The sequence below is a fragment of the Acanthochromis polyacanthus genome, chromosome 4, assembly GCF_021347895.1.
Source record: "Acanthochromis polyacanthus isolate Apoly-LR-REF ecotype Palm Island chromosome 4, KAUST_Apoly_ChrSc, whole genome shotgun sequence".
Classification (NCBI taxonomy): domain Eukaryota; kingdom Metazoa; phylum Chordata; class Actinopteri; family Pomacentridae; genus Acanthochromis; species Acanthochromis polyacanthus.
This window is the reverse complement of record NC_067116.1, coordinates 11,423,237-11,446,855: the sequence shown is the minus strand read 5'-3', so window position 1 is coordinate 11,446,855 and position 23,619 is coordinate 11,423,237. Positions and strand designations below refer to the sequence as shown.

The 23,619-nt window shown below is 41.8% G+C and overlaps 1 protein-coding gene and 1 long non-coding RNA gene across 3 annotated transcripts in view; one reads left to right on the top strand and one right to left on the bottom strand.

Moving 5' to 3' along the window:
* Positions 1–23,619, bottom strand: part of mylk4b (myosin light chain kinase family, member 4b) — a 157,874-nt gene that overhangs the window by 25,968 nt on the left and 108,287 nt on the right. Inside the window, exons 1-2 of one of the 2 annotated variants that reach the window (XM_051947296.1) lie at positions 15,942–16,566; positions 14,600–14,681 (exon numbers count right to left, since the gene is read on the bottom strand). In XM_051947296.1, the coding sequence (XP_051803256.1) occupies positions 14,600–14,681; positions 15,942–16,463 (604 nt within the window). In that variant the 5' untranslated portion in view covers positions 16,464–16,566. Of the gene's footprint in view, positions 1–14,599; positions 14,682–15,941; positions 16,567–23,619 lie in introns of those variants that run through there. The other variant, XM_051947295.1, reaches the window with a different exon arrangement.
* On the top strand, positions 11,235–12,841 carry LOC127533682 (uncharacterized). The gene is made up of 2 exons (XR_007941441.1): positions 11,235–11,488; positions 12,576–12,841. It is a non-coding gene; the product is annotated as an uncharacterized LOC127533682 (long non-coding RNA).

Genomic DNA, 23,619 nt, shown 5'->3' with positions numbered 1-23,619 from the left:
AAAACTTACGTGACAGTTTCACGAATCCTCGTGAGATCGGGCTGTCATACATGCACCAGACCAGGAAAGGCATGACCAGCACCTGCATGCTGTTTTGAAGAGACTTTCCGAATGTGGTTTAAAACTAAACCCAGAAAAATGTCAGTTCAATATGGACAGACTTGTATTCATGGGAATACTGCTAACACAAAAAGGCATTGGGCCAACAGAAGAAAGAAGGAGAGCTGTAGTGGAAGCCAGAGAGCCAAAGAATGCTGCAGAGATGAGAAGCTTCCTTGGACTGGTAGGCTTCAGCAGCAGGTTCAGATCACAGTTTGCTACACTCTCTGAGCCATTAAGATGTTTAACCCGAAAAGAGACAGCATTTACATTTGGGCCAGAGCAAAAACAAGCATTTGCAACTTTAAAGAGCGAACTAGCCAGAGCAGGTACTCTAGCTTATTTTGACAAAGGTGCCCCAACCAAAGTCATAGCAGATGCAAGCCCGGTAGTTTTGAGTGCAGTGTTCGTACAAGAACGGAATGGAGAAGAGGTACCAGTATGTTATGTAAGTCTTAGCCTCACAGACTGCAAGCGCAGGTATTCTCAAACAGAAAAAGAAGCCCGAGCACTGGTATGGGCATCTGAAAGACTACATCCATATGTGTATGGTAGAAAGTTTGACCTAATCACAGACCACAAGCCAGTAGAGGTCATATACAGTCATAGATCATAGATCAGACCATGTGTGCGAATAGAACGGTGGGTTCTCAGACTACAACCATATGACTTTAAAGTGGTGCACATTGCTGGAAAACAAAACATTGCTGATTCATTGTCAAGACTGCTGTCAGATAAAACACCAAAAGAGATACACAAACATGAATCAGAGGAGTATGTGAGATTCATTGCAGTAAATGCAACTCCAAAAGCACTTACCTCAAGAGAGGTCGAAGAAACCTTTGCCACAGACTCAGAGCTAACAGAGGTGCAAAAAGCGACTGAAAATGGACATTTTGAAAAATGCAAAGCATATGCACTCATTGCAAACAAACTGTGTGATAGGATACATGATTTTAAGAGGTAATCACATAATATTGCCAGAGAAACTCTACAATCTACAATTTCATTTAGCAGACGCTTTTGTCCAAAGCGACGTACAACACAAGCAAGAATTCAGACAACTCAGAGCTAAAGCACTTTCACTAGCTCATGAAGGACATTTAGGAATTGTAGGAACCAGGCAACATCTCAGAATAAAAGTATGGTGGCTTGGCATGGACAAAGCTGCAGAAAAATACTGCAAAGCGTGTCATGGATGTCAAATACCTTACCAGATGGACCTTGGCAAGATGTCGCTGTAGACATACTTGGACTGCTACCATCAAACCACTCAATACTTGTACTGGTAGATTACTACAGTTGCTACTTTGAATATGATGTGATGACATCTACACCCACTGAAAAAGTGATTGACTCTATTGACTGTATTTTCAGTAGACATGGACTTCCAGTTACTATTAAATTTGACAATGGCCCGCAGTTCAAATCTGAATTTTTCAGGGAATATTGTGAAGACAACGTAATTAAACATGAGAAAACAACACCAAAATGGGCTCAAGCGAATGGAGAAGTGGAACATCAAAACGCATCACTGATGAAAAGAATCAGGATTGTGCAAGCTGAGGGACTTGACTGGAAACGTGAACTAAGAAAATATGTTACTGCTTACCGTAGCATTGAACATCCAACCACAGGAAAAAGTCCAGCAGAACTCCTGTTCAACCGGAAAATGAGAGGAAAGTTGCCGGACATTTGTTAGTCAAAAACGACTGCTTTGGATGTACGTGACAGAGATGCTGAACAGAAAGGAAAAGCAAAGATGTATGCAGATGAACAAAGACAAGCTCAGTACTCAAAAGTGAACACAGGAGACACAGTACTGGTTCAACAAGACAAAAATGACAAGTTTACAACACCATTTAAGGCAACACCACACAAGGTTGTGAACAAAACTGGAAACCAGGTCGGAGTTGAATCACCAACTGGAGCTCGCCATCACCGGAATACAACACATGTAAAGAAATATGTGACCAATGAGACCTTAGAAGGACACTGTGGACAAGAAACAACACCTGAAAGGGAGGAAAATGAAATGAACAAAAATATTGACACTTACACTTTAACACCACAAGAGGGCACACTGGGTCCAGAGAAACAAACCAGACACCAGAGGGTTAAAAAGACACCTGAGAGGTTTCCTGAATTTGTGGTGAAATAAAGAAAAAGATATGGGTTCTAAGAAAATGTTCATGGTTCTAAGAAAATGTTATTTGTGTTGTGAGACAGTTAGAAAATCACATTGTTAGACAGCGAGACAAGTTGATGTAAAAAAAAATAGATGCATATACATGTATATGAAGATAACCCTTAATTCCAAGGAAAAGGGGGATGTCATGTACTGATATACATGTTACGTGATGGTGTAGGAACACATGAGGACGGAAGTGAAAACCTCGCAGGCGGCATGTTGGTGGTCTGCAGTTGTTTAATAAAAGTACCGAAAAGACAGTGCTACATGTCTTGGTGTTTTACCTCATTCACTTAAGTAACTTTTTGAAAAAAATGTGTTTCTGAGAGTAGTTTTACTCTGGCATACTTTGTACTTTTACTTGAGTGGATTTGTGAAGAAGAAACGCTACTCTTACTCCGTTACACTGGACTGCACTCAATTTTTTACTTTTTAATTTACCACATTATATATGCTTTGGAGAGGTGCCCCAAGTGGATCTACCACATGACTGTGTTTCACCAATCAGACGATGCAACAAGAATCATGCGACTCTGTTTCACCAGATTTTGCCCTACAGTCACATGACCACATATGAACTGTTGCGGCATAGCGGCACAAACTCTACACATGTAGCAGACATAGAATGAAAAAAACGGGGGCATTTTCGAGAAATTTGATCTTGCTAACGTTACTCTTACTTAAAAGGGAACTTCGTTTTTTTTCAACCTGGGGTCTGTTTTCATATGTCATTTCATACATGAGAGTGATGGAGAAATGAATTTTCGACATAGCTCCAGTATTTAGCCAGGCAGGCAGCTTCGCAGCTCAACTAGCGAAAAGTAGGGGGCAACTTGCCCCCCCGCGTCAAAAGTCCGCCCTAACGTGCTTTTTTTCCCCACACTGATAATCTCAACGAGTGTCCCACAACATACTAGAGATGAGAAGTGAACGAAAACCTCCACATTACTTGGCGATCGCTGTTTGTTGTGGTCTTTATCCAAATCTCAGGACGCAAGAAAGCAAATCTCGTTCCGAAATCGCGCAATTTTGGAACGAGATTTGCTTTCTAGCGTCCTTGTGAGGGGACACCCTGGACAGGTCGCCAGTCTGTCGCAGGGCTACATATACAGACATACAATCGCATTCACATTCACACCTACGGACAATTTAGCGTAACCAATTAACCTCAGCATATTTTTGAACTGTGGGAGGAAGCCAGAGTGCCCGGAGAAAAGCCACGCATGCAAAGGGAGAACATGCAAACTCCATGCAGAAAGACCCCAGGCCCAGGCCGGGATTTGAACCGGGGATCTTCTTGCTGCAAGGTGAAAGTGCTAACGAGTATTCCACTGTGCAGCCCAGCCTGATAATCTCCCAAGGAATATTTAATTCTCTGCGCAGCAATGCTGCTCCTTCATCCACTGGTTCGTTAACGAAATGACATGCCATTTTGACAGACGACAGAACTAGGCTACACCAAAACGCCGCTGCTGACTGACTGAATTTGTTTTTTTTCCCCCCTCATCCTCGCCACTCTCCATTCAAGTATCCTGGCTCTCAGGAGGCATTGTTCTTTAGAGAAAGTAGCATTTTGGAAGCTTGTGTGACTGAAAGAGGGTGGAGACTGGGAGAAACTTGAGGCTTACTGGTCCCGCCAAGGTTAGGTTCATAGACTCTCTTATTACGGTAACTGACCCTGGGCTTAAGTTACCTCTCTCTGTGAAACAGGCTAGAGCAGGGGTGGGCAACCCGCGGCTCCGGAGCCGCATGCGGCTCTTTCGTCCCTCTGTTGCGGCTCCCTGTAGCTTTGGAAAATTAATAATCAGCAGGCTATTTAATTAAAATTTATTTTATTTTAGTTTGTTAGTTTTAAAAATTTAATTCTAAGTTTGAAGATTATTGTGATCTTGTAACATCAAAATAAAACGTCTTAATTATTGTCTGTCAAAATATGCATCCCAGCCATCAATCTCCGACACTCGCCGGCCTGCATGTTGTTATGAGAGTGTGTGGCTCCGTTATGAGAGAAGGAGAGAGAGAGCAGCGTGTGTGTGTGTGTGTGTGTGTGTGTGTGTGTGTGTGTGTGTGTGTGTGTGTGTGTGTGTGTGTGAGAGGGGGAGAGCGAGATGTCCGAGCGACCCTAAATGCAGCGTGAGCGAGGAAGACGACAGTCGGTTCAGGGAGTAAGAGCTGCTGGGTTAGCGCAACTGTATGGTTCAGCCACTGTTAATTCGCAATAAAGGCTGCGGTATTCTTCAATAAGGCCCGGCTCCTGTGTCTTTGCCTTCTACGACTGCTGAGGAAGTGAAGGGGGTTAACCCCGAAGTAACAACAATAACTTCGGCACTGGAGAACTGTCCTCCCCTGGGCTTCCTGACCATGGTCGGGAGCTGAGCAGGAAAGGTTAACAGTGTATTCACTTGGAGTCCTGTTGATCTTCGGATCCCAGTGTTTGCTCTACATTCATTCAGCAACGGCGGGCCACCATTCCTAAATCCTAGCCGTCACTCCTTCAAATTTCTTTCTTTTTATTGTCGCAAATACACTACCGCCGCACGTCTCCACCTTCACAGCAGAGTCCTGGACAAGTATATTTCATTTATATTTATCTGTCTACTACATTTACAGATTACTGCAAACTCAAAGTTCATTTGTTGCGATTATATTCAATATTTTAAAGCTTTTTGTAAACTCAAGCACCTTTAACATCTCGAAAAGTGGTCTATTATGGGATGGATACATGGGCTTGAAGTGCTGCGGTGATCAGAAAACTATTTGTTGCACAATTTCCAAATAACCATGTTTTTATCCAAGCTGCCATCAGGAAGATTTTTAAAAGAAACTTTCTTCTCAATACACTCAGAGTGTTCTTGTCTTCAATCCCTGTTCACCAAACTTTGTTGTGTGCTGACAGTGCATCCTGTGAATCTTCTTCATGGCTGGAAAACAGACTTTAGGTTCATTAGTGCTCCCTACCTGGCTGGAGTGTTCATCAGTGTTATCGGTGTGCCAGAAATTTGGGAACTGAGAAAGGTGCGGTTAAATAAATTTTTTTTAATGCATTATTTTTTTAACTTAATTTATTAGTCAAAATTAACAAGGGCATAGAGGTAAAAACGCGATATATGCAGTGTTGTCTTCATTTTAAATGCCAAAAGGTTTTTGCGGCTCTCAGTGTTTTCTTTTCTGTGGGAAACGGGTTGAAATAGTAGCCTAGCCACGCTATACCCATGTTTCTGACGGCACAAGGGTCTAGGGAAGCTCGACAGGGAGGGAGGCGGGCTGAAAGGTTGTCTATCAAATCCCTCTGCAGCAATTGGGTAGGTATACAACCAATCAACGCAACGAATAGGCTGACGTAGTTCCGAGAGCACCGGCGGATTGTAGCTAAGTCCCATTAGCTTCCCAACCAGCGGAGTCGCGGAGCCGCGGAGCCAACTGGTATATTAAGGATTTGCCATATCCCGTCGGCATAAGTCCGAAATACGTCTTTCTTCTCAATGAAACACTTCAGTACCGTCCTTTGTTTATCTTTCAAGTTGAATTTTAGCTTCAAATCTTTAAGGGCTGTGGCCAAAGCCGAGTCGAAAGACAACTGTTTATTGTGCGCTGGTTGTTTCTGCCAGAATCGTCACGCCTGTGTCGTCACTTCGTTACGCCCGCCTTCTGATTCTACACTTCATGGTGATTGGTCCGGCCAGTTTTAGGAGAATCCAGCCTCGAGCCTTATGGAGAGTAACTAGACCCACCCTGGCAGAGAATTAAATTCGTTGCCGTGGGTTGTCTAGCGCGGCTAGGCTATTGAAATGGCTCTTTGAGTGTTAAAGGTTGCCGACCCCTGAGCTAGACTAACCCCTCTTTCTCTGGTTTGAGTTACCTCCCTTTTTGAAATGGAAAACTCTGAGTTTCCCTCATTTCAGGATTAACAGACTTAGTATTCACTAAACCTGTGTGGCAGGATGGCCCAGTCCGTCTCCACTCATGTTAAGTGTACTGGATCAGGTGGTGTAGTTTTCAATTGCTCCCCGGTCACTGAATGCAGCTGGGCTGGAAGCAATCATTCATTTGCACCTTGATTACTGGGCGGCGTCGCCAAGTTATATCTGGGAGAGGGTTGTGAGTTTTGCACATGCATCCTCACCTCTTCCTGGAGCACGAGTGCCGCATCGGCAGCATGGTGTAGTGCGGATGTGTTGGATTCACGCGGCTGCCTTGAGATGTTGCCTGGCGAGCTCCTTCCGTTCACTCTTGCAGGCATAGGCGGATCTACCGGGGTGGCATAGGGTGGCAAATGCCACCCTTAAAGAAAGGCTTGCCACCCCAGCTGCCACCCCAATTTGTAGCGAGAAATTTGACATTTACGATCGAGGAACTCCAGTGTCTGACTGCTGTGAATGCAGCACGAGATGCGGCCAGAGCGGCAGCGAGCGGCTGCAGCGCAGGCGCAGTAAGGGACTGATTTGTTTCGAAAACGCGAGGGAGCCAGGGCCAGGAGGAAAGAAGACACAGGAGGAAAGAGGTAAAAACTGAGCAACTATCGATATGTCCATCGATTAAGAAATGTAATTGTACTAAAAGCACATTGCTAGTATAGTTGCAATGCTGATTTTGAGATAATAAATATCAGGTAGAAGAACGTTGTTTTGCTAACCATACATGTAATGTTAGCTAGGTCAATGTAAGACAATGTGGAAGGAGAGAGAGAAAGGCAACAGAAATGTGATGAAATACAAGCCCTCGGTGACCAGGGACAGGAGGAGGTTGGAGAACGCCACAGTGGTGAAGAGATGGAGGAGGGAGAGCATCACCAAGATGAGGAGGCAGAAAGTGAGAAAGATGATATGCAGGATTCAGACAATGAAAGTGGAAGGGGAGTGCCTGATCCATTACCAACCATCTCCAGTCGAGCTGGTCCTCATGGCATGGAAATTGTTGCCGCATAGTATACTAAGTTACAGATAAATAAGGACAAGAAATAAGATTAACAGACATTTTGTTGTAAGGAGCATTGAAGAGACATTGCTTAGACTTCTTCAAATAAATAAAAAATATTTATGTTTGCTTAAATATGAATAATTGAGGAAGCTTGTGGGGAAATTGTGAATGTGTAATGAGATGGGGACAGAGTTTTAATATTTTGTGTACAATGTGTTTTAGAGATATGGGCCAGGTTAAATTCCAAAATTAGTAAAATGAACCTAAAAATACTCTCCCAGGCTAAAATGCTAGTGTATGTTAACACAGCCTGATGGTTATAATCAATTATGTTTTTACCAGTTGTTGTATTGTATAATTAGTTCAGATGTAATCCAGTTTAAAATTTTCCTCCCCTCCATCTTCTAGACGTATTCAAGTCCAGGTGTGAGGTGCCAGTGCAGCTAATGTGAGACAGTTTCCCTAAGACCCTGCAGGGAGGAACCAGAAGAAGCTTCCGCAGCGACTGGTACAAACTTCATCCCTGGTTAGAATACTCACAATCAAAAGATGCAGCTTACTGTTTTGCATGTCGGCATTCTTTACAAGGAAAACCTTGTAGGCCAGGGCTATGATGGTGCGGCAGTGACGCGTGGGGCACATGCAGGTGTTCAAGCAAAAATAAAAGAAGTAGCTAAACATGCCTTCTATGTTCACTGTAGTGCACACTGCTTGAACTTAGTTATAGTAGACGCTGTAAAAAGTGTAGCAGATGCATGAAACTTCTTCTCATTATTGGAACAACTGTATGTATTCATGTCTGGGTCATATGTGCATAACAAATGGCTGGAAGTGCAGTGGGAGATGTTTCATGGTGCACCAAGGGAGCTCCAACAGCTAAGTGATACGCGTTGGGCCTGTAGGCACATACACACGTGGACAAAATTGTTGGTACCCCTCAGTTAAAGAAGGAAAAACCCACAATTCTCACTGAAATCACTTGAAACTCACAAAAGTAACAATAAATAAAAATGTATTGAAAATTAAATAATCAAAATCAGCCATCACTTTTGAATTGTTGATTAACATAATTATTTTAAAAAAAACTAATGAAATAGGGCTGGACAAAAATGATGGTACCCATAACTTAATATTTTGTTGCGCAACCTTTTGAGGCAATCACTGCAATTAAACGATTTCTGTATTTGTCAATGAGCGTTCTGCAGCTGTCAACAGGTATTTTGGCCCACTCCTCATGAGCAAACAGCTCCAGTTGTCTCAGGTTTGATGGGTGTCTTCTCCAAATGGCATGTTTCAGCTCCTTCCACATATGTTCAATGGGATTCAGATCTGGGCTCATAGAAGGCCACTTTAGAATAGTCCAACGCTTTTCTCTCAGCCATTCTTGGGTGTTTTTGGCTGTGTGTTTTGGATCGTTGTCCTGTTGGAAGACCCATGACCATGAACTTCTGAATAATATGAGCCACTGTTGTCACAGGAACTTCAAGCTGTTTAGAGATGGTCTTATAGCCTTTACCTTTAAGATGTTTGTCTATAATTTTTTTTCAGATGTCCTGGGACAATTCTCTCCTTCGCTTTCTGTTGTCCATGTTCAGTGTGATACACACCTTTTCACCAAACAGCAGGGTGACTACTTGTCTCCCTTTAAATAGGCAGACTGACTGATTATGAGTTTGGAAACACCTGTGATGTCAATTAAATGACACACCTGAGTTAATCATGTCACTCTGGTCAAATAGTTTTCAATCTTTTATAGAGGTACCATCATTTTTGTCCAGGCCTGTTTCATTAGTTTGTTTTTTTTAAATAATTATGTTAATCAACAATTGAAAAGTAATGGCTGTTTTTGATTATTTAATTTTCAATAATTTTTTATTTATTGTTACTTTTGTGAGTTTCAAGTGATTTCAGTGAGAATTGTGGGTTTTTCCTTCTTTAACTGTGGGGTACCAACAATTTTGTCCACGTGTGTACCATGTCGCAATGTTATGGACAGGTTGCCTGCAATAGTACAGGTGCTTGAGGAGCTCGCATCTGAGAACCATCCACAAAGAGCTGTTGAAGTAAGAGGGATATTGGCTCAGATTGATCTGAATTTTGCTGGATCTCTTGTTCTGTTCAGGAAGGTCCTGACTGACTCCAAATTTTTATCAGACATGCTCCAGTCTAAAACAGTGGATTATGCTCAGGCTGTTGAACTTATTGAAGCACTTAAAGAGACACTGGTCCAGTACTGTAGTCAAGCCTGTTTTGAGGAAATGTGGAGTGAAATTCTTGATTTATGTCAACAAAGTAACATCAATACAACTAAAAAAAAAACCCAAAGAGGCCAAGACAGACAACAAAGGTGCTTCAGGATACTGTCATCCACTCCACCTTGGGACAGCATGTAGTTTCAGATAGCAAACACACTTTTTGTGTCTCTGTGTACTATCCAGTTCTGAATAACATGATTGGAGAAATAGGAAGAAGATTTTCTAACACGAATTGTAAAATTATGCAGGGTGTCCAGGCACTAAATCCGTCAAGTCCAAGTTTTTTGAGAGAGGAAGCTGTTCTGTTACTGGCTGAAGCTTATGATTCAAATATTGAGGATCTCATACATGAGTTACATCAGACCAGGAGAGTACTAGACAGAAAAAAGCTGGAAAAAGAGAGTCCTACCACTCTAATGGAGTTCACTCAGTTTTTGGACCCATACCAGGATGTTTTTTATGAGTTGTTCAGATTGTGTAAAATAGCGGTTATTTTACTTTTGAGCAGTGCATCCTGTGAGCGAAGTTTTTCATCTCTCAGGCTCATAAAGACTTATTTGCGGTCTACTATGACAGAAAATAGACTATCGAGTTTGGCTGTACTCAGCATTGAATCAAAACGCACAAAAGCATTAGATCTAGATAAATTTGTGAAGCGTTTTGCTGAGCAGCATGGAAATCGCCGCATTCAGCTGTTATAGGCATGCCATCTTCATGTTATGCTCACTGGTAAGCCTTTACAAAGGTGTTAAATGGTGACCTCAACAGAATCTGCACTTTCTTCTTTTTTTTCTGTATTTACATCTTTGTTTTGCCATCTGCGAAAATCTGATATCATCTTTACTAAAACCTAGTGTAAAGTTTAAAATATGACACTAGTGTAAATGGTGTGAATCCTGCTGAACAGGAAGCAGTGTTATTATTTTTAATGTCTCTTTTGTATATGCATGATAAAACTGTACAGAAAGGCCCTGTGTGAACTGTATGAAGTAAATACAACATCAAAAAAATCACTAAACACCTCATTTATCAAAAAAAAGTTCAAACTACAGAGGGAGAAATGGAGAGAATGTTTGTTCAGTTAAGAATAAAAGTGATGTCCAGTACCTTGTTTGAGTGCCGGGACCCATTTATTTCCACACAGTGTATTTATGCTCACCTTAGTACAGCTCAGTCCATAGATCTTCATGGGTAACTTTTTCTCTGAATAGTTTCTTCTTGTACAAATGGTGGCTGCAATGCTACGGTATATATACATCTGTATATATACATCTGTACATACATGTTGCCACCCCTCAAAAATGCCTGCCCCCTTCTTGCCACCCCATAAATATTTTTCTAGATCCGCCCCTGCTTGCAGGTATGTTCCAACGTGGTCGCTGCATCTCTGACTTTTACTGGTGTGCGTCTGATGCGCTTTCTGCATTTTAGCCAAGTCGGCTGGTACCTTGGCCGAAGGTTGGGAGTTGGGCATGCGTGGCCTCGGAGCCGTGCGTAATCAACACGTTGCACTGGATTCATGAGGTAAGCTTGCTTGCTCCTGTCTGATGCTTTATGTGCTTCTGTGGGTTGTATATGAAATATGACTCTGGTTTGTGATTGCTGTTGGCAGTTATCAGGCTGTGTTCTGTTGCAGCGTCCTGACCTGCTGCACTCTAAAAAGTAATTCTGTGGACCTTTTGTCGTAACTTAAATAAATATATTGTTGTGAAATAAAAAATCAAGTTCTGTAATCCAGTTAGACTTTTTACTTGTAAATGTTATTTTTTTTTTTAGCTTGGGTGACATAGAAATAATGCCTTTTGATTCAATACACTACCATCACCTTGTCAGAGCTTAAAAATTTCAGTTCATCATGAAACAATTGGATTTTAAGTTCTGCTAATGTAAAAAATTATTTGATGACGTGTAAACGGCCCACAGTCTCTTTTTCCAGCATGCGCGAGCGGCCATGTTTAAGGCCAGAGTGAGCACATGGTGAGCAGCCGAAGCACAGCCGAAGCTCATTGAAGCATTTTGGTGAACGGTAAGTAATTTTATGCTTATTTGCATTCGCTCAGAATTCTGTTGATGATAGCCTACTGTAACTGAATATCGAAATCTGGAAGTCCTTACTTTTAAATGCGTGCAGTGTTGGTAGGGCAGTCTGTGTGCCGAGGTAAACTTAGCTAGGTGATGCCTGTACTGGCTTCAATGCAGGAGTAATTGGTTAATTTCGGCATGTGACTAATAAAACGGTGCACAAATAGGTTGTGTGTTGGCGAGTTGTATTTATTATTTCGTCCTATCTGAATCACAGTCTAATTCTGGGTTACCAGCCGTCCCTTAAAATACCGAATTGTCCCGCATTTGAAACTAAAATATGCGGTCGGTATTGAATCCATAAGGAGGTGACAGCCTGTGAGAAGCTCACCTGCTTGGGATTCAGTGGTAATATGTTTTTTCCTGTGGATTAAATTAAATGTATCAATGGATAATATTGATACAATTTTATGAAATGGACAGCTACATTTATATTTACAAATGTATTGATAACACGATGTAACCCGCTCATCAGGCTATGTCGTCTGACCAGGACGACAGGCACACATATTACGCGCCTACGGAGAAAGAGCACATTATGACGGCCCTCTGGGCTCCCAAAATATGAGAAAAATTAAACAGGGCTATGATAAAACTGACAGAGAGGGACGGGGTAGCTAAAGGAGTTCATTATGATTCATAAACGAACCAGCAGACACCGCGGTGCGCTCCGTAACGGCACAGCCATGCGTCCTAACGCACACACACCTTCAGGTCTGTGTGGACAGGTCTGACTCTGTCCATGACCACACAGATAAGTGTTTCCCTTAAGTTTTATGGAAGAAAAGAATCAAACACTAGTAATTTAAATTGCTATAAGCCCACTACTGCTTTGTTTATATTGATTTAGGGGAGACTGGGGAAGGTTGTAACACTTGATGAGTTCTAATACCACAGTTTTCTCCTGTCAGTATAAAATGGGAGACACATGATTTCATTTACTCCTCCATGATCACACACAGGTGCTGATAAGGCTGTAAACAGTTGTGTGTAAAACCCTGATCCTAACACCTTTTAATTTCTTCTTCAAGGATGTGGAGGAGCTCGATGCAGACCTTGCCATGCAAGTGATGGAGATTGCCATCATCGGTGATGGTTGTGCAACCATCATTGTTGAGGGAAACAAGATCCTGCAGGGGATTGATGTTGCCAGATCCTGTGCCTTGCTGATGGGAGTAATCTTTGTCAGGAGAACGCAGCCTACAACTTCTGCTGTTTGCACTTTAAATGATTTAGTGCTGCTGTTAAGGATTTAGTGTTATTCATAATTTTAATAAATGGTTCTTATTAATTTGAATATTTCTGTCTGAATTTTTGTTCATTTTGAACACCAGGAGAGAGTTTCTTAGCTGCTGAACATAATGTTAATATAGGACAGGACTTCACTCTTGCAGAGTTTAGCTAATTAAGTTCATGTTACTTAGAAATTTGTTTAATTGTGGCCAGAAAGCTTCTTCACCTTACTTAAAAATTATGTTGGATCAACTTAAAAAGTTGCATTCATATTGACCATTATGAAGTTCATGTTACTTAGAAATTTGTTTAATTGTGGCCAAAAAGCTTCTTCGCCTTACTTAAAAATTATGTTGGATCAACTTAAAAACTTGCATTCATGTTGACAATTATTAAGTTTGTGTTACTCAGAAATGCATTTTTGTTCGGACTAAAAGGTAATTCAACATATTCAAAACATTGCTTTGACTTAATGTAATTCTGCCAGCTATTGGCTCAACTTAAAAATTCGAGTGGAAACGGTTAACATAAGTTTTTATGTTGACCCAGTGTTTTATTTATTAGAGTGTGTATGGGAAACTGCGCCTTCACTGACAGGTGGCTCCACCTCTGAAGCGGGCCGTGGCACTATTGCTGTTCTGTCTGTGGGTTCACCTCAGCAAGCTCTCTGCTCACCTGCAATTGTTTTTATTGATACTGTTTTTAAAGCGCAATCCTTTTGTGCGTGCCTGCTACCTGGCACATTTGGAGGCTGCACCAGGCAGACTGTTCCCCAGCCAGTGTAATGTCAATTGTTTTTTGTATTATTAGGTTTTATTGTTTACAGATCTTGGGATCATTTATTGTTTTCACTTATTTCTTGTAATCTTGGGTTTAGTTATTCAATTATCTGTTTTTGATTTTGTGGATTTTGTTTCTCTCTTATTGGAGTGACAGGGTAAGTGACAATTGGCCCTAGTGACGACCTCCTGGGTCCAGCATAGTGTGGTACTGGGGCAGTTTTAGATGTCTTTATGTATTATTGGCTCCTCTGCTGTGACTGTTTGCATCTTCGTTGGACAGGAGCTGTTGGTCTAGTGTGGTGAGGCGCTGACTGATCCCCGGTGGTGATCCCCTCACTCCCTGTACAGTCGCCCACTTGGGTGTCCATCAGTGGTTTTGGTTTTTTTTTCACGTGTGGTATGTCACATCCAAACCCTCCCCTTTCAGTTAGTCATCCCGGTCTGGTAAGCCCTCAGCTCTGAGTTCAGTGTGTAGCTGTTCGGTGGCTGCACCCTGGAGGTCCTAAAGGACTACATCAGTTTGCCACTCACTATTGAGTGGCAAACTGATGTAGTCCTGGAGGTCCTAAAGGACTACATCAGTTTGCCACTCACTATTGAGTTGTCTCGTGGCACCACCACTAAGTTTTTTTTTTTTTTTAATTGAAATAGTCATTTTAACAAAAAGAATATATTAATAAATTCTATTTTTGTGCATATTTTGGAGTCATGTCTGTCTGTAGTGTTGCTCATACCTGTGACCTTTTCCGTCTGTATTGGAGCGGTGGTTCTCTCTAACCAGATTTCCTGGGGGTGGAATTCCCCCAGGTGGCGCTGTCAGTCCTTTAGTAGCTAACCAAAATGCATTTAGCCCTCGTAGCATTGCTACACCTGCTTTGTGAAACGGACCCCTGATCTGTGTGTTTGTCAAAAACCGCATTGGCCGTTACATCGTTGGATTACTTTCTGCTCAGTGCCCCAACTTTTAGAATCATTCTCAAAAAATTCAGAATTTGACTATATATTGCCTATGCAGTTCCAATGTGTAATCTTAAGTTTACCTGATGTCTCCAGAGGTTTCTGCTTCTTCTGGGCCTTCAAGCCCTTCAGGCTCAGCTTGGCTTTATCCTTGTCATCTTTTGCCTTGTTGTAGAACGAAGAAAGATAAAGCATTAGACATGGTCCCATCAAAATGCAGTATGGAACAAAACTTGAATCAGATGTCAAATTCACAGGAATTCCTCTGCTCTACGGAAGTAACTTCTATGTTAGTGGAGCCAGGAGTCTGATGGCCCCACAAAAGTTATGCCTGGAATTTCCATGGACTGAATACAATAGTTAAGACGGGTTTTTTGTTTCTGTTGCTATGGTATGATGTTCTGCTGAGCGGTTGCCAGCTCCTAGAGACAGAGGAAAGGTCATATCATCTGTAGCAGACATGTTGCACAACACAGGAATTACTTTTACTCTCCAGCATGTAATGTACAGTGCATAAGGAACATATTGTAAGGGGAATACTTTTTTTTTAATGCACAATACTGGTGTTTTTGCAATAACAGAAGTTAGGATTACACTACACTTTCTGTCACTCAACATAAGCCATGAAGTGTCTCAAATCTGTTTACTCAGCCACAGCCCCATTCCAAAAAACTGAAAAAACATCTCTGAATCAGTCGAAATTCAAGTATGAGGTGCTCAAAGGCACAGATATTCTTAAGACAGTAAAAACAAAGAAACAATCTTCATATTCTTCCACTCACGGAGAATAACAATGGAACTATGTGCTGTTATATAAAAGGATGCAGTGCATTTAATCATTAACTGCATTAATGTCACCTATTCAGAATAGGCCAGTCAAGTGCTAAAGTGTCTCTGCCCAGCTGCAGTCTAACACACAGCTGATAAAGACATCGTTAGGATAAGATAAGTCTGACACAAATCATTTACACCTCAGAGGTAAATGACAATCTCTGCACAAAGGAAAACTACTTAACATTACATAGAAGCACATATTGAGATACAGCAGAGCCAAGAACAGAAACTAGGAGCCATGTCAAAACTGAATGGAATGAATCATTCAAAGACAGAGTTCAGAAAATTGCTAAGAGCCATCAATAGTATGTATTTAGTTTTAGAGCAGGCTAATTAAAATTTCACTACATGTAGGTCATTTGCACAGGAGGATTCCGTTTACAACCTTTCAGACAGCAGTTTATGCATTTGCTGCAATGATCATAATGCAATTAGACCTCTCACTATGTTGCTATTCACAGCACGAAGTACTGGAACCAACAAGGGAACATTGCGTTGCGCCATGTTCAGATGTTGAAGATGAAAATTGGGGGGGGCAGCTGGATAGACTTGATTTTACATTTTAAAAGAAAATCTTGTTGACTATCTCACCTTCCTGTTGGCTTTTTTCCCAGGTTGTTTGAACAGAAGCTTTACCAGCCTGGAGCTCTTCACCACCTCCCCAATGAAGCTGATCACCTGCTGGGTGCCCTCCACCAGCTTCTCCACCCCTTCCAACCTGCATCCCTGACTCTCCATATGCTCACTGACCCTCTCCACGACACCGCACAGCTCCCTGCACGTCGCCTCTAGCCCTGAGCCACATCTGCTGCGACAGCCTTCTTCCCACAGAGAGGCCAAATCCCGACCCATACCCCTGACGTCCTGGGACAGGCCATCCAGACGGGTCAGGACAGTCTGCTGCATGTTGAGTAAGTACTCCATCTGAGAGCTCAGGGAGTCCATTTGACTTTCCACACAGCGCAGAGCAGCATCATGAGAGGAAGTAGATGATGAAGTAACTTGAGACTTGTCTGATCCATTAAGCGAGAGCTTCCTTCCACCAGGCTTCTGACCATGAAGAGGATTTGGATCATAAACTTTGGCTAAAGAGTTGACAAGGCTGGTGCTCATGACTGAATTCACAGTATACCTGCCTCAGAAACAGCAAATACTACCCACTCACAAACAGGTCTGTTCACTTACATACAGTCTTGTCAGAAACTACAACGAAAAAACATATTACAAGACAAAGCTACAGGCAGAAGAAAAGAAGTGGAGGAAGAACAGATCTTTCCTCCAATGCAGCACCACAGAGTTGAGTTTTAAGAATAGCAAATGGCTGTTCTCCAAATTAAAGTGCAGCCCCCTGTGGACGTCAGGGACTGAGTGGCCAGTGATAAGAGCTGACGGCTCGGGTGTGCAGTTGGGGATTGATGGAGGTTAGGGGGAGATGCTGGGGAGGATCGCTATGTGACATTTGAGACACTTCAAAAGCCCTTCAGTCGGGTGTCAGAATCCCAAGAATCTGGGACTTAAATATGACGCCATAAAAAGTACGACAAACAAAGAAAATGTACAGTCCATCATAAAGAACCTAAGATCTCCAGATCTCATTAAGAACTGTTTCCGCCGATGTTGTGTTAATGTACAGTATATTTTGTACATTCATCCTATTTTCAAAAATAAAATGTATAGTTATCATATCGTTGTGTATAGCGACAGGTGCAAATGTGTGCAAGGCTACAAAAACATTAACTGCTGGACCTCAGTTACAGACACAAGCCCTGTATTTCAAAACTTCAGCAAATGCCACTCGGTTCTCATAACTAACTCGTTTTCACGGAGTGGATGTCAGCATAATGTGGCATGATTACCAGTAATTTCGTTACAGCTCGGTCAAATGACGTTATTTCATTCGGTCATTTGACCGAAGGGCCGGTCCACATCTGGGCCGGTGCGCTGGTATTCATTAAATAATTTTGTTTATTGGGCGCCTGGCACCCATATAGCTCATCGGGTTAAGCAGGCGACCCATGTACAGGGGCTGGTCTCTGACGCAGCGGCCCGGGTTCGATTCCTGCCCATGGCCCTTTGCTGCATGTCTTCTCCCCATTCCCTGTCATTCTTCACTGCGACTATCGCAAAAAATAATAATTTTGTTTATTTATCCATATGCGGCCGAATGGGATGAGCATCCAACCATTCGTCAGCCCTGTACATAGACTGTATATAAAGATGGACGTAGCATCTGGGTCCAAAAATGAAGCCCACCCGAAAGTGTCAAAAACTTGCAATATCACGCCGTTCACTAAGGTTGGCTCCAAAAAGCTTTTGCTCCATAGACCCCAATTCATCACCGATAGACTGATTTTCTACAGCTCAGGATTTTTTTCCCGTTAGTTTTCATGGTCAAAATGAGAGATCAGGTGGCCGATCTTAAAATAAATCAATACTGAATTTTAAATAAATCGTTAAAGTTGGCGGAGCCAAGGCGCGTGGCTATACTTGATAGACAGTCTTGTCTGGAATGATTGACAGATCCTTTTATTCCGAAAGCAGCAACAGAAGCCTCTGCGGTAAAATGTGGGCGGGATAAGAGAGTCTTCAGCTCTCAGTCTGGCTCACCCATAGACTGGTCCTGCCCCTAGTTGCTCTCCGGTCCAGCCTGTTTGATGACGCTTTTTACGTCACTGGCTCCAAAAAATCCAAAATGGCGACCAGGAAGTAGCAAAATCCGGGCTTCATTTTCTCGGCTTTGAAACCAACGGGTGACATCACGGTTAGTTCACGCCTGGTCCTGTACAGGCACGCAGGCCCACATGCGTCACACCACACGCACACTCAGCCCCGCCCTCAGGTGACAGCTCTGGGCTGAGTAGAGTTTAGACTTGATATTGTGGTGTGTGCAGTAAAGCCCAGCCAGGCAGTTGGAGATGGAGAAGAATGTCAAAAAACGTAAAGGAGGGGCTGAAAAGCTCAGAAAAAAGAGAAGAAAAGCTCTCGAAGCATCGGCCAGACAGAGTAAAACAATAACAGAAATGTTTGCTGTAGCCGCTGCCGGTCCATCACAGGCACAGGGACCACCTGTTGATGAAGAGGCTGAGCCAACAAGCGAGGATGAGGATGCAGATCGATGTGAAGAAAGCGAGGCTGGAGTGGTGAGCATGAAAGAATCCTGCATTTCACTATATCTTCGAGGATGTCTGAATATGTTGCCTTTAGTAGAGAGATATCAAGCTGTTAGCATCGGTGGTGTAAACTCTTAGCCCAAGCCCAAGGTCTATCCATGGTAGCCTTAGAAGCTAATTGGCTAGTTAGCCAAATGTAGCTGTCTCCTGCAATACAAGCGCAGCTCGTATTGGGCGCAACAACGAAAACAAATTCATTCGGCCATGCTATAGAATTGCATGAACTTGAAAGAAGTCACACACTCAAGCGCACCCTGGCTAGTTAGTATTGCCCTGATGACAGGACCTGAACGACACTCAAGACTTTGACTTTTCTTGTCCTCATGTGTTTTCGAGTCGTTTCCATGGACGCATCCGCTGACAAAATGTAGCTGTTCAAACTAAGCTGCCAAGATATTCAAATGTGATTTATATTCTTCCATCTGCATATTATATTTTTTCCCAATGGTCTTAATGTGTGTTTCACAGGTAAAATGTTTGAAAAAGGATTTATTATGGTCTGAATTGTAATAAACTCTATGAGCTGGTGTCTAAAGTGTGTGTGTGTGTGTGTGAATGGGTAAAGAAGACTACAATGTAGTGCTACATAATAATAGTAGTAGTAGTAGTAGCCTAGTAGTAATAGTAATAAAGTAGTAGTAACCTAGTAGTAATAGTAATAATAATAGTAGTAGTAATAATAATGCGTTTCTTTCTAAAGTAGCCTACTTTACATTTCTTTGGGAAATCTCAGTGCTGTGAGATAACAGAGGGCAAGAGGGAGAGAAAGAAGACAGAAGTCACAAATTAATTGAATTGATAAGACAGGTGTCTTCATGGTTTCAAGATGCATTTCAAATGTCAACACATAGTCCACCACATAGTGGGTGGAAAGAAGCATATATAAGTGTCAGCAATTTAGATTCTGACTCTATTGAAGAGGTCGGAGCGGGGGGGGGGGGGGGGGGGGGGGGGGGGGGGGGGGTTCGATTGCACAGGTGGGCTGGTCTGGTCCAAAAAGTCCCGGGCCAAATTTGGCTCCCTATCCGGCCCTGTTTCTAGGGCAAGACTTCCCATGAAAAAAATATTTCTTCACTTAAGAGCCACAAGTCTCTTAGTTTCAAAAATTGCTCTTTTTTTTTTTTTTAAATTGCTGGTATGAGTTTACAGTCTGAATTACAATCAAATGCAGTTTTACCAAGTCACCTCTAAGCTGAATACTTTTGGCATTATTATTCTTTAAATTATATTTATGGTTCAGTAAATTGAAATATCCAACCTTGACAATAATTTGTTTTGCTTTTTGATTTTAATGGTAAGTGTCTGTTTCATTTAATTTATCTTCTGAAGTTTCAAATATTTGATTGTCTTTCACATTTTGCTGCGAGTGTTTTGTTACCAAAAAACTTTGCATCCATGGTAAATGTTGTCTTCAAATACAGAACTTTTTTAGATTAATAATTGATGACTGACTGAATTTGGTGACGAAAAATACCACCATTTTGCACAGTCATCGTTAATTAAGGGTGGTGCAGGAAACATAAAAAGGTTTGGTTTTATTTGGAGTCCATCAACCAGAAAGAGGCTGCAGAGCTCCCAATATAGGCTCAGTGTAAACACAAATGTGAGGACAAGAAGAAAATAGGAGATCCCAGTGACACCTAAGAACTGTTGATACAGAGCAGAAGGGGATTGTGGGAGAGGAAACTCACAGCACATGTGTTGTTGCAAAGAATTAAAAAGGATAGACTGACACAGATATACACTTTGATACAACTTCATAAGCATGAACAGACAATTACTGAGAAATTTCTGACTGCGCACACTGACCTCAAACTTTTCCACGTCTCAGTACAGTGCTATCTGGATTTAGCAGGGTGACAAAGCGCTGGCGACTATATACTGGCACCCATCTGTCAGCACTGGAAAAACCTGACCTATACTCAATTCCTTGTTCTGCTCCGAGTACAAGCCGCTCGTCAGCTGTCAGGGTTAACACTTGTATCCACAGTGCTTATTTACCAGTGAAGGTGAGAATGAAAGAGGACATTGTGCAAGTGCAAACAGAATACAATATATACTACTGAAATGCACGTTTTGCCACTGAAAGGAAAAAGGAGATCAGTGATCAGAAAACAAATGGTTGGTGAACATTAAAACAATGTCTTTTTGTTGTCACTGCTTAACATATAGCAACGAAGGTCCCTTGCAATGTAAATGTCAAGGGTTTTAAAGCTGCATTTCAGCTAACGCCAAGTAAAAAATGTTTATCCAATGGAACACAAGAGCAAAAGTGTCTTAAAAATCTTCGGACATTTAAAAAATATGCTTCTGATTATTTTTTTTCTGTTGGCTCTTCGCATTCAGCATTAACACAACAGATTTGTGTCTGATGGGTTAAACAGCAAATAGTGTCATGAACCCTGCTCTGTCCCCTGCCATTCCTTTTTTTCCCTCTTTTTTCCTTCTTTCTCATATCATTCCTCATCTGTTTATCTGTTTAGACCTGTTGGTCTCGTTGGCTCCCTCTGTCTGTCATCTCTCCCTCCTGTCTCTCTCTCCCTGTTCACTCACCCGCTTGCTCTCCCTGCTTCACCTGCCTGCACTCTACCTGCTGATTACTGCAATGTCAGTTGCAGTAATCAGCTCACTCAAGACACCTGCCACTACCACACCTTTAGCTATATAAACCTCGTTCCTTCACTCACTGGATCATAGATTGTCGCTTTCCTCTAGACTCTGATTCCCGCAGTTTCTCCCTTTTGGATTCCTTCAATACCCTACATTTGGATTCAGTTTTCCCCCTCCCTGGATTCTTCCCTTGGACTCCGTTTGTCTCCTGGATTTCCGCCAGCCTTGTTCCTGTCTCTAGCCTGTGGTACCTGTCTTATCTCCTGTCTGCTCCTGGATTTTTCCCATCCTGTTTTCCCCTCTGTTGTCAGTTCCCCCATCTTGTGAGTACCCCTCCTTAGCTTAGTTTTGTTAATACAGTTTAGTTTTGTCGAATTCTGTTTTTGTAGTCGTAGAGTTCTGAGTATTTTGGTTTAGTTTTGCCCCCCTAGTTCAGTTCTCTATTTATGTATGGGTTTAGTCATCTTGTTAAATAAAATTCTTTCCTTTATTCACCTGCCTGTCAGTTTCTGTGTCTGCGCCTGGGTTCTCCAGCTCCCCCAAACCAGACTCCCCAAAGTTTAGCAGATCTCATCAAAAACTTTTGGACAGGAAATTGTAAGTAGTTTTTTTTTTTTTTATTGTGTTTTAGCCATTCATAAACTACAACATATTGATCGGGAAAAAATTTATTTCTGATTGGCTGAAAGGACGCTTCAACTATAATCACACTTCAAGCAACATTTACTGATATTCTTCAGCCATGTTCAGCTTTCAAAATAAATGAAACACTATACAATCCATGTTATAAAGCTGTTATAAAAACATATGTTGTACAACCAAACAACTATAGTGCAATATTACTTAATGTCAAATGACTCCAAATTGTATCGCCTCTCTCTAATCGCATGATTTCTCAATTGACAAGTAGAATATTTCCTTTTGAGCAATAAAAAAAACAAATGCTTTAAACTGATTATACTGAAACTATTGGCCCCAGGGTAGAAAGTCCTGTGATCACTGACAGACAAGTTAGTTAATTTGTGATAATGAAAACAAAACTGAGCACACCTGTGATTTCTAATAAGCCAAATTACTTTAATATGGATACCAAATGACTTGTGAACATCAGAACTTGGTCAGTCTTGGACCTATCAGCTATATCTAACTGCATATTTTCATCATGGCTCTACTTGGACAAGAATCGTCAGAAGTATTCAGAAATCCGTGAGACTTAAAGATGAAAAAGGATACTGGAAGATCTGCTACAAATTGAAACACAGGTACAGCAGTAATCAGTAGGTTTGTAATGATCCATAACACCACCAATCAGAGCTTCAGTGGTCACTCCCTACAATGACCCCATAGATACTGCAGTACGTAAACAATCTGACTTTGAAAAACACACAGGCAAGGACAGAAGTCACACAGAGGTTATGGAAGGGAAGAGTTTCTGACAGATCTGAAAGTGTAAAGGACATTGTGTAACCTTAAAGATACATAGTACCACAAATCAGAGCTGCACTGGTCACTCTCCTAGAATGACCCCACGGATACAGCAGTACAAGAAGGAATAAAATTCTTGTTTTTCATCAGAAAACTGCAAGATGAATCTCCCTGACCAGGACTACCACAATGAATGCAAAGTCCTGACAGTGAAGCACAGATGTGGAGTGTGATGAAATTGAGCCACATGACAACAAATATTGTTGAGAAGATGTCATTTATAGATGTAAACATCAATGCCCGTGGACATACTACAATACTAACCACGAAATGATTCCCAGTCTGCAGTAGCTTGGCAGAGAAATATTTCAACATAAGAATGGCACAAATCAAACAACAGTTTTGAACAAATACCAAAGTGCAAATTTTGGCCTGGACAAGTATGTCACCTGACCTGAACTCAATAGAACATATTTGGGGCATTTGACACCGAGCAGACATCCTTTGTGTCAAGACATTGATAATAGTGCATAAAAATAATGACTCTGCCCACCCACAAATGTATCTTTTTAGCATTATTCTGGAAATCACATGGAGCTTCCAAAAATGTTATGAACTATTTTTCTAAGTGTACAAGTGAAGAGGCAGTAAACGTGTTATTTCACTTTGTTTTGTCCTTCACTCCTGTTATTTTCTTAGACTTGCCTATGGCACAGCCATTATATTAAGTGTCTGGCAATTTATGCAGGACATGGGGACATAACATAGAGCTATGAAAGTAGGAGCAGAGTGATCAGCAGAGTGAGTCTGGTGTTGAGGCCAGTGGGAGGTTTAAATGTACCCTGTCGGACAGTCTCTGAAATTCCCAGTCAGAAAAGGTTACATGGTAAGATGAGAGCCAGTGTGGTATAGAAGCAGTGTTTGGGAATGAGACTGACGCAGTCAAGCCACTCTCTCCACATATAGAGTTACTCAGCAGGAAGATCCAGACAGTACATAATGGTTATTCTACTGTCACAAGCTTTTCAGTAATCCAATAGCACTCTGGTGCAATGGCACGAACA